Genomic DNA, 11,428 nt, shown 5'->3' with positions numbered 1-11,428 from the left:
AATCTAGTAATTAGTGCATCCAAGGATAGCAATTAAACACACAATTACTGTTGCCTCTTGTAGATCTTGGCTAGACATTCTATTGAATACATTAAAAGAAACGCATTCAATCATGAGTGTGACAAAACCAAACATCTAGGCTAAACATGTTCAAGATATAGATCATTCAACATGCTTTAAGAGTGCTCAAATTAGATTGCTAATGATAAAGACAAGTAGAAAACTCAAAAGAATTGCAAGAACTCTTGAAATAGAAACAAGATTGATTACTTCATAAATCCATAGACAAATTCATGAATAATTACAAATTGTTTACTACAGTCCAAAAAGAAATCAAAATCTAACCTAAGTAGGAAACAAAATTACCATAGAGACTAATTGATACAAAGAGAAATTCCAGCTTCTACCGAAATCGTGCTTTCTTCTTTGCAAAAATGAAAGAAAGCTATTTATACTTGTAGGGTGCTCAACATCGCAATGCTAAATCCCAAAAAAGCCAAGAAGCGTTGCACTTGAGGCGTGACATTGGCCATGATATTGCACTGCCGTGGCGCGTGTGTGGATCAGTCGCATCAAATTCTGGAGCGTTGCAACGCTGGCCTGTTCTGCAGTAAAAATGAGCTTTCTATCTTCAAGCCGACGATTCTTCTATGGTCATGACGCTGAAGCTTGATGAAATTTTGGTAATTTATCTGATTCTCTTCAATTTTGTTGACTTTCTTGGTCATTTTTTTTTATCCTTTTTTGCCCAAATTTCTCAGAATGACTCCTAATCGCCTCTGGGACCGTTTTACCTACAAAATGAGCATTAAAAGCAAATAATCAATATTATTTGGGGGAATTAACATAGAAAATATATATCTTTTACCGACCTAACACCAACCCTGGACACAACCATCGAACTGCTATTAAGAACATCCTCAAGTATCTCTGGAGAATGAGGAACAATATGCTTGTCTATGGGCATAAGGATTTGATCCTTACGGGATACACTGATTATGATTTTCAGATTGATGGAGATTCTAGGAAATCTACTTCAGAATCAGTTTTCACTCTTAACGGAGGAGCTATAGTGTGAAGAGACATCAAACAAAATTGTATCGCTGACTTCACGATAGAAGCTGAATATATTACTGCATGTGAAGCAGCTAAAGAAGGAGTATGGCTACGCAATTTCCTGACAGATTTGGAAGTGGTTCCAAATATGTATATGGCTATTACTCTGTATTATGATAACAGTGGAGCAGTTTCCAATTCAAGGAACTAAGAAGCCACAAACGCGAAAAACATATCGAGAGAAAGTACTATATCATCAGAGAGATAGTACAGCGAAGAGATGTGATAGTCATGAAGATAGCCTCTGAGGACAATCTTGTAGATCCATTTACGAAGGCCCTTTCGACCAAAGTGTTCGAGGGTCACCTGGTCGGACTAGGACTACGAGCTTCATAATCTAGGGCAAATGGGAGAATGCCAACGGTATATAGATGCCCAAATTTATTGTATTTTCTCTCTGTCTCTCAAAATTGTGTTCATTATATATTTGTATATATTTGTAACTCACTGGAGTATTAGTCCAATTGGGAGATTGTTGGGAATATTCTAAAATTCACAGTTCGTAATATTGGCAACATATTCTATTTATCAATAAAGTATTATTGAGTTGTTCATTCAATAAAATGTTACTGATATTGAATTCTATTGTAAAATCTAATAATCGAATCCAAGACTATAGTATGAATACTTTAACTTTATGTAGAGACATAAAAGTGGATCAAGTTTTAGTATATAGCCAAAATGCTCTATACGTATATGGATGAGAGTTGGTACCTCATCCTCGTGACACTATTGGAAGCGACCTACTTTGTATACTGATATAAACAATTTAATCCTGAAATCGTTCATGTAGAGACATGCGAGTGGAGACATCCTATGCAAAAGATGTTTGCATAAGACAGAACCATGAAATAGTCAATTTTCTTTATAATGACCGTTTACTGTAAAAACTGACTATTTCAAATTCGATGACTTAGGGTAACTCAATCTTAATTCTGAGCTAACTATGAACTCTTGTTTATTTGGGATTATCCTTTGATCTGCATAGGTGGGATTAGTGCAATAGTACTGCTCAATAAGCCTCCCATTTTAGGGGTAATACCGAATAGACAACTGGGGACATAGTCCTACAGGATGGAATTCACTCCTACCCAATTTAGGGTTAGCAGATAGGTTGTTCCCTTAAATACTGACTCCTGGTTTCGAACAAAGGGGTTCCGCCCTCTCATGGTCGAGAGGGATATAATTTATTCGTTGGACTATAAACCAATTGTGCAATAGAGGATCATTGGGAGCTTAAGGACTAAGATGTGTTTATAGGGATAAAACAATAATTTTCTCTTAGCTATAAATACGAACAACCTGTGAATGATCGACTTACTAATTATGGTTAAACTGGATAGAAATATATCTACCGTGAAGAGAATTCAATTATCGAGTTATAGTGGTATGTGTCAATAGTTAACGAATATTAATTAATTTAATCCAAAGAGTTTAGCCAATTGATCTCAAATCGTTGGAGCTCATGATTTGTAGGTCCATAAAGTCATTCTACTAGCTTGTAAAATTACTCATTTGATTATTGAATTGAGCGAATTTAAAATGTTCAAAATCGAAATTAGGGTTTTGAATTTAAAGTGTTCAAAATTCAATTTAGGGTTTGGTTAATTATATTCGATATTATTAAAATGTTTAAATTTATCAAAATTAGACGTAATTGGAGAGATTAAAATATTTAAATATTGATTAACATGAATAGGATTCATGTATAAATTAAGGTGTTTAATTAATTTAATATTTGATATTAAATTATTAATTAATTAATTATTTAAATAAATTATTTTCATTTTTAAAAATTCAATATTTATCATTGAATTTTTGTTTAAATTAATTTTGAAAGAAAATTAATTTAATGAAATAAAGTTAAAAATTTGAAAAATGTTGAGTTAGTGGATTAATCCAAAATTTGTTGGATTAATCCACTAACCAATACCTAGCTCACTCACGTAATGCTGATTGAAGTGTCAATCAGCTGGTTAAGTGAGTGGTTGCATGTTTAAACACCTTACATACTCCAATTTTTAGATTGGAAGAAGTTCATGGTATTTGAAATTCTGAATTTCTGGTTTTCTATTTCAAACCCTCATCCTTCCCAACCAAATTGGCCTCAATCAGAGTTTCCACCACTCAATCCAAGTTAGAGGATAGTAGAGAAGATCATTATGGTGGTCTATTAATGATTTGGAGGTTCAATTCGTGGAGAGGAGCTAGAATTGAAGAGTTTCATCAAAGGTATCGAATTCTTGAGACCCTCTTATATGAAAATGTTTCTTTGCATGCTTTTTAAATTCAAAATAAGTGTAGTTAGATTGCTTATTGATTCTGATTTTTTCTGCTGCATATGTGTTTACTCTATCACTAACAATATTCCACTTGGGCTATGTTTGTGTATCTGATGTAATTAAATCACATAAACATTAAGCGCACATAAACAAGTTATTTTTATAATAGATTTTTCCTTAGTTCAATCTGGTCCATATCTTGCATTAGCACAAAATCAAGACAACTTTTGTCACTACTCTGGTAACTAAACCTTCTTTGATCACCAGTTCCAATATATTCAATGACATAGATCAAGTATGGATGGATAACATGTAAATTACATGTAAAGTGATCTAGATCATACCTGTTTCCAACTAGTCCAAATTCCTTAATGAGATATTTTTTAAAATTTTTATAAAAAACTACACTTGCAAAACCACATGTATGATAAATAAGTTCAGGTAATAAAAAATAAGCCATCAACTTTATTCTATATAGAAAATAAACAAATAATGGCTCTATGTTTTAATTTCCCTTGATTTTGATGTACATACCCTACACAACCCAAAACTTTAATGTTCTTTAGTTTAGGATGGTGTTTAGTTTATCTTTTCTCAGGTGTTATGAAACTTGTAGAGTGATGTAGACATCTATTTAGTGTATAGATAGTTTATGATACTATTTCTGCCAAAAAAAATTTAGGTATCATTCCATCTAACATTTGGCATCTAACCTTATCCATTATGGTTTTATTTAGCTTTTCAGCTACTCTATTTTGTTGGAGTGTTGCCTAAGAGTTCTATGTCTAACTGCACTGTTTTGTTCACAAAAGTTATTGAATTTCTCATTAAAAAACTCAAGCCTATTGTCTGTTCTAAGATATTTTATTTGTCTATAAGTTTGATTTTCAACTAAGATCTTCCCTTCTTTGAATTTATTAAGAGCTTGATCTTTTGTTTTTTGAAAGAAAACTGAGCTTTTTCTTGAGAAATCATCAATAAGATATAGAAAATACTTGGATCCATTGAGTGAAGGTGTTTGAGTAGGTCCCTATAGATCAAAATGGACATAGTCAAAGATCCCCATTATATTATGTTTTGCCTTTGAGAACCCTTGCCTTGTGGCTTTCTCAATAATGCAATGTTCACAAAAACTCAAATTTTCAGATAAACTAGTTGGAAGTAATCATTGGTTTGACAATATCTTCAAATATTTACTACTAATGTGTGATAACGTTTGTCATTGGTTGCCTCTGAGAATTTATCGCTCGAAATTAATGCTGCTTGAAGTTTTCAAACATCTCTAATCAAATAGAGTCCATTGATCTTTTCTTCAACTAATACCACATTTGAATCTTTTGTAACCTCAAATCTTCCTCCATATCCATGGTACTCACATTCAATAGAATCCAAAATTCTTAAAGAGATTAAATTCCTCTTTAGTGTTGGCACATGTCTAACATTTCTTAACAAAATTGCTTAGCCATCTTTAAATTTTAAAGAAACTGATCCTATTTCATTGATTTTGCATGAGTTGTTGTTTCCCGTATAAATCAAACGTTCATCACAACTTTACTTTTATAAGTGGTGAATCAGCTTTTTGAAGGTGTCATCATATGGAAGGTACATCCCGAATCTAGTACCCAATTGTATGTTTCATTTATATTATTACTGATTGTATTGTACCGAGATGTTGTAGGGCATCAGAAAAGACAAAAGAACTCTACTCTGCCACAGATGCTTCAACTTTAGGTTCCTCTACTTGTTTTTTTTTTCCTTTTTTTTGGTTACTTTTGATTTTGTTTCTTTTCTAAGAAGAAACAATCTTGTCTTATATGCCTCATCTTGTGACAGAAATTGCATTTCACTGATAGAAATTTCATTTTTAGGGATAATAACTAAGTGTATAACATCATTTTAAAAAAATTGCAAATATAGGCAAATCTATACGCGATAGACTTCTATTGTTGATATATTCTTACCAGCAATATGGTCTATCACTGATAGACTCCTACCAACAATATGGTCTATCGTTGATAGACTATCTAAATTTTGTCATATTTATAATTTTTTTTACATTATGTCATCTCTGCTAATAGTTTGAGGCTGATTGTTATATTTGTAAATGTCCCATATAATTATATATAAATATATTTATTTNCGTCCCCGTCTTCGACCGAGGACCCGGTTAGGATCCTTGATTTGACCTCCATCCTCAGTCAAATCGGAGATTCCCTGTCTTGATCGGGGCGGGAATATTTAAAGGTAGATTTAAAACGTATAAACTAATTAAATTAAAAGGAAAAAAAAAGTTAAGTAGAATTTTCATACCAGGAACATGTTGGTGACTAACAGTTTCATTTTTCTCCATTTTTCATTCTTTGCTTCTACCCCTTATATATGTTGAATATCGATGTGGATGTGGATACTTATGGACGTATATGGATAAATAAGGTCATGTCTGCAGATCCAAAAGTTTATAAACATTATGTCACTTCCGTAAGCTGCATAAGTTATTTATCTTTATTATCGTCTAGTTTTTCAATAATAATTTATAGATTACAAAAACATTTTGAAAAATGAACACTAAATTGCATTGGGATCAAATTCAAAATCGAGGTAACCAAATGTAAATTTAAGGTATATTTTTGTAGGAAGAAAAGGAATTATGAGAAGAATGAATACCTGAAGATGAAGAAGCGTGGGCAGTGTTAGCAGTGCCGTGGTCTTGGTCTTGGCCCCTCTCGAAATAGTAAAAATACTTGGAAAAATGGGGGACGTGTGAAATTTTAGGCCAATCCTCACCTCCCTCTTTGCATCTTTCTTCTAAATCTGGGCAGCCGGCTATCAAAGATTTGAGTTGCCGCATCTCCTCTGGGAGCGACTTCAATTCAGGGCAGTCGATAATATACAGTAAATGAAGTGAAACCAGGCAACCGATCCATTCTGGTAAGCTTCTCAAATTTGGGCATTTACTTATGATTAGATATCGAAGGGAAGTCCAATGGCGAGCTTCAATTGGGAGCGAGACCAGTTTTCGAAGTTCCCAAAGCCACAACACCCGGAGATTATGGAGTAAATTCCATTGTGTGGCTTCATGATCGTCACACAGCGACTTCTCCAAATTGTGGCATTCTTCCATATGCAGATACTCCAAAGAAGTTAGCTTTTGCCGTAATTTGCAGGGTAGATTTTCGAGATCTCCGATTCTTTTGAGGTTTAGACTCTTCAAACTGGAAGATGATGATGATGATTGAGAGGCGTCTAAGCTGGTTCCTATGCTACTCATCATCTGAAGACCAACATCGTCTAACTTGAGATTTTCTAAACATGGGTGTTCTGGAATGGAAGCTAGCTTGGGACAGTTGGAGATTGATAGCGTAGTAAGGCATGGAAAAGCTGGACGCAACCCAGCTGTTGATTCCTTTTCCCACCATCCTTTCAAGTTTGGCATATTTTCTAAACACAGAGTCTTGAGAGATGGAAAAAACACTGATGAAGGGCAGGGATCATTCTTGTCTATGAACTTAACAGGTATTATGCTTCTCAAAATTACTTCTCTGAGACTAGGAAGATAGTTCAACTGAGTCAAATGTTGCAATCTATGGCATTCTTGGATCCGGATACTAGTTAACTTCAAGAGTGGTCTAGACATCCAATCCGGTAATCTTGCTCCACTATATCCATGAATGCTCAAATATTCAACATTTTGTTGTGGCTCTAGACCTTCCATTACTTTTACATCACTACAACCACCAGCTTCATCAGCTTTGTACTTTACATCTTTGCTCAGGTTCCATGTCAGTTGGAGATTTTGCAAACCTTTTTTATCTTTTAGGTTTGCGCTGCTGGCTTCTTTTGGATTAGATCTCAGTTGATCTAAACCATCAATAGTTAAACACCCTCTTAAATCCTTCAGCCCATTCAATTCACTTAACTTGCTGCTACGTGTATCCTCCCTGTTGTTGTCTAATACGAAGAAACTCAATGTTTGTAGGCAAGTCAACTTCCCCATTCCTTCCGGCATATAGGTTAGACAAAGAGGTAGGTAAAGATGCCTTAGATTTACAAGATTGCAAGTTCCTCTTGGCAATTCTCTTAGTGCAAAGCACCTCTTTAGATTGAGTGTTTCCAAATGTTGCAACTTAGAAATAGAATTTGGGAGTGATACCATATTCTCATTCCCAGAAAGATCTAGATATCGAAGTTGCCTAAGCTTTTCAATAGACTTTGGCACTATTTTAATCTCTGAGTCTCCTAGACATAATACTCGCAAACGTGGAAAACTAGAAAACAGTGCATTCAAAGAAACTTTATTGACTTCAACCACCGCCTTATAAGGATAATATGATGGAAGAAACGTCCTTAATCCTTCACCCTTGCACAATGTAGGTAGATCATCCCACCATGATTTTATTTTATGATCAAATGAAACATGACGAGTTTTTTCACTAACATTGTCATAATTATTTTTTGAACTTATACATACATATTCATTTCCTGCTACCGTCTTTGCAAGATCGTGCATCACATCATGCACAAAAATATAAGAATCCGAGACTCTGCCTGAATGTTCAAAAAAAAACCTCCAACATAATTCCATGAAATAGTCATTTCCTATATCTTCCATGGATTTACCGCAATTAGATGCCTGGATGAAACCTTGAGCCATCCATTGTTGGATCAATTCATCTTTATGGATGGGCCAATGTTTAAGTAACAGGGATGAATAAGCAAAACATCGCTTCAAATTTGGTGGAAGGTAGTTGTAGCTCAATCTTAATATGGGTATCATATTTTGATCATGTTGGATGACTCGTGAAAGTTGGTTGTTCTTGAAGGATGTCCACTCTTCTTCTGATGTGTTGTTGTATAGCAAACGTCCTATATGCCTTATTATAAGAGGAACGCCTCCACATTTCACTACAATTTCTTTTCCTACTTTTATGAATTTCGGATTTGTAGGCTCTATACCATCCATAAATGCCACTCTTTTCAACAATGACCAAGAATTACACTCGGATAGGCCCTTTAGAGTGATCAAATTGGTCATGTTTGAGATCTCTACTGCTAGTGTACTGTCACGCTTTGTGATCATAATCTTACTCCCTCTCGCACCACCCATTAACAAGTTTTTCAAATCAAACCATTTTTGTTCACTTTCATTCCATATATCATCCATAACCAACAAGTATTTCTTTCCTTGGATCATTTTTTGAAGCTGGTTTTGTAAAGATTCCATCCCTTGTACATTAGGACGACTCTCAGTTATGGATTCTATAATTTTTTCCATTACTATTTTTACTTCAAAATTTTGAGAAACCCAAACCCAAATTTTTAGATCAAAATATTTGGATACCTGTGCATCATTGAAGAGGGATCTAGCTAGCGTTGTCTTGCCTATTCCACCCATTCCAACTATTGCTATGAATGAAATATTGTGTTTGACTTTCATATCTTGTAAAAGGTCTTTTATTACTCTCTTATGACCATCCCTTCCAATCACCTCTTCATTATTTGATTTAGAGCGAGTCTCTGCCCCAATATGAATTTGATCAAACAGAGGATACTGAAACTTTTGTCCAAACATTTCAGCGAAATGAAATTCTTTTCTTTCAGCAGCAATGACTCCTAACCTCTCTCTAACATTCTTTATTTGACGTGCCATTTTATAATTGAATGCAACTGGATTAGATTTAGAGAAGAAGATCCTTACTTGCTTGGCTTTTTTTCCTGCAGTCATCACTTCTCGATGTAGAGCCTCATAAGAGATTTCATCAAGTACATCTTCCGCATCATAAAGAGCTTCTTTCAGTTTTCCGAGCCAATCCTGTAGAGAATTACTTCCAGTTTGACGTTCTTCGGCATCAAGAAGTACAGCCTTGATGGCTGAAACAGAGCTGGTGAGTTTGGTAAGATCATCGTTGACTCCCCATAGCATTCCAAGTTGTTGAAAAGCTAGAGAGCTTAGTTTCTTAATGATCTCCCCAGCAAGATTGAACAGAATTCCTTCAGCCATGGAACTGTTTTCTGAGATCTGAAGGTGGAGAAAAATGGACTTTTTTGGAGTCTAGCTATAGCTAGTAATGGCGTCAACACTTGTGTGTAAAACTCTTCCCCTTTTGCACAATATATAATCCATCAAACCGCGTAATTTACATGAACTAGAAGTCAAAACACTTACTAAATTTTTTTTAACTAGATTCAATCGATTAATTAGTTGTGGTTTAGTGGCCGAACCTTACAAGACAAAATTAGATCCAAATTGAAAACTATCCCAAAGTCCAGAGATATATAGTATAATCGAAATCATCATTTCAATGTATTTGGATTGACCTTTCAAGAGTTTACTCTTGGGAAAAAAAATAACCACCTTTTAAAGAATGAGTTTTAGAAGAAAGTGATTTTGAGTGAAACACATGAAATCAATTTCTTAGAAAAATGGTTAAGTATCTAATGGTGGATCTTTCTCACTGGTTAAGTATCAATAAAGTGAAGGGCCAAAGTGTTTGTCTGGGATTGATTTTGGGAGGACAAAGTAATTCTCAGAGAATCACTTTTCAATTTTTTTCTCACGTTCTAAACTACCTATGAGCTTTAAAAGTAGCTTTCCTAAAAATTCTGTCATATACTCTAGTTAGCTCATTGTTTTAAATCACATTCCATTATTATGAAAATCTTAAAGAATCTTGCAAAAGAAGAAAGGGAAACCCAAATCCAAATTCTTGGACCAAAATAATCTTCTAATAGTTTATAATTGAACTGATATTATTGTTTATGATCATTTCCGAATACCCGTACACTTTATATTATATCTTTAAACAAATACAATTCAATTCAGGTCTTTTTTTTTTTTTTTTTTTTTTTTTTTTCATAAATTATTATTTGCTATCTGAGCTTCCATTTTCCCTTCGATATAATTCGAGCCACTACTAGTTGGAAGGTACAAACGTGGTGTTTCTTAAGCTACTACTTGCAAGTCTTGAAATGTTTATTCAATTTTATCATTCAATTTATTTTCCAATCCAATGGTAACAAGCTAAGAAGCAGAGGCACAGATATATATACATGATATAGATACGACACGACGATATGTTAATTTTNTATATATATATATATATAATGTCTAGTTAATTGTTATAATAGTTATTTTAAGTTATATTAAAATATATTTAAGAAGAGAGTGAAAACTTGAAAAAAAATCTAATAACGTCAAGTGATTGTTGAGCAACTAGAGTAGACGGTAGGAAAGAAGTAGAATATGAAGATTGAAGAATGAAGTTGTGAATAAAGGGGGTGTGAATCATGATTTAAATAGTGAAACAGAAGGAAAGAATGGAGATTTAATTATGTTTCAGGTTTTTTTTTTATGTTTTTTTTTTTTTTTTAAATTTATTCTGTTTTAGATTGCTTAGACTTTTATGTTTAGAAGTGATTTTAAAATGGTTGAAATCACTTTTATCATTTTCAAAATCATTGTGAAACATGTTTAATTCTTCAAACTAATTTTGATATATGAAAATTGTATTTAAAAGTGTAAAATTGAAAAATAAATTAATTTTGAGGAATTAAAAGTGTGTTTTTGAGTGATTTTAAAAATGAAAAAAAAATGATTTTTGATGATTTTAAAATCTCTCTAGGTTGTGGGTTGGGCTTAAAAAAAATTGACCCACGTATCCCTTCACGTATTTGGAAGCAGATACGCGTATCTATTACGTATCTAGACGTATCCGTATCGTATCCGTATCTGATATCGATTCTCTAAACAATTAGAAGTATCTGTCATTCTTAGGTAACGAGGCATTGTATGGAATTCTTCTATATCTCTTCCATCCAATGAGTGATATGTGTCACTATTATGGTCTACCTTCATTTTACCTAAAGATTTCTTTCTTTTTATCTCTCTCATGTTTAATTTACATTATTTTCTTATAACAACTTTCTCTATCATCTTTGACTTACATTATTTTTCATAACAACTTTCCCTTTCATCTTTAATTTATATTTTTTTATACTTTTATTTTTTGGTTTGTTTCATTTTCTCTTTCTTA

General features: G+C 33.4%; 1 protein-coding gene across 1 annotated transcript; it reads right to left on the bottom strand.

The window, feature by feature from the left end:
• Positions 1–326: 326 nt before the first annotated feature.
• LOC120084401 (putative disease resistance protein RGA4) lies at positions 327–10,186 on the bottom strand. Its single transcript, XM_039040167.1, has 3 exons — positions 6,063–10,186; positions 5,709–5,838; positions 327–794 (listed from the first exon to the last, which is right to left on the bottom strand). The coding sequence occupies exons 1-2, from the start codon at positions 9,394–9,396 to the stop codon at positions 5,807–5,809; spliced, it is 3,366 nt and encodes a 1,121-aa protein (XP_038896095.1). The 5' UTR covers positions 9,397–10,186; the 3' UTR covers positions 327–794; positions 5,709–5,806.
• Between the last annotated feature and the right edge of the window lie 1,242 nt (positions 10,187–11,428).

Source organism: Benincasa hispida, chromosome 9 (assembly GCF_009727055.1).
Source record: "Benincasa hispida cultivar B227 chromosome 9, ASM972705v1, whole genome shotgun sequence".
NCBI classification, from domain to species: domain Eukaryota; kingdom Viridiplantae; phylum Streptophyta; class Magnoliopsida; order Cucurbitales; family Cucurbitaceae; genus Benincasa; species Benincasa hispida.
This window is presented reverse-complemented; position numbering and strand designations above follow the sequence as displayed.

What these genes read in the sequence shown, in the direction of transcription:
- LOC120084401 (XM_039040167.1), bottom strand. Translation starts at nt 9,396, where the DNA reads ATGGCTGAAGGAATTCTGTTCAATCTTGCTGGGGAGATCATTAAGAAA. An exon ending in CCACGCTTCTTCATCTTCAG is followed by an intron (nt 5,839 to 6,062) that starts GTATTCATTCTT and finishes TTGGATCTGCAG; the next exon opens with ACATGACCTTATTTATCCAT.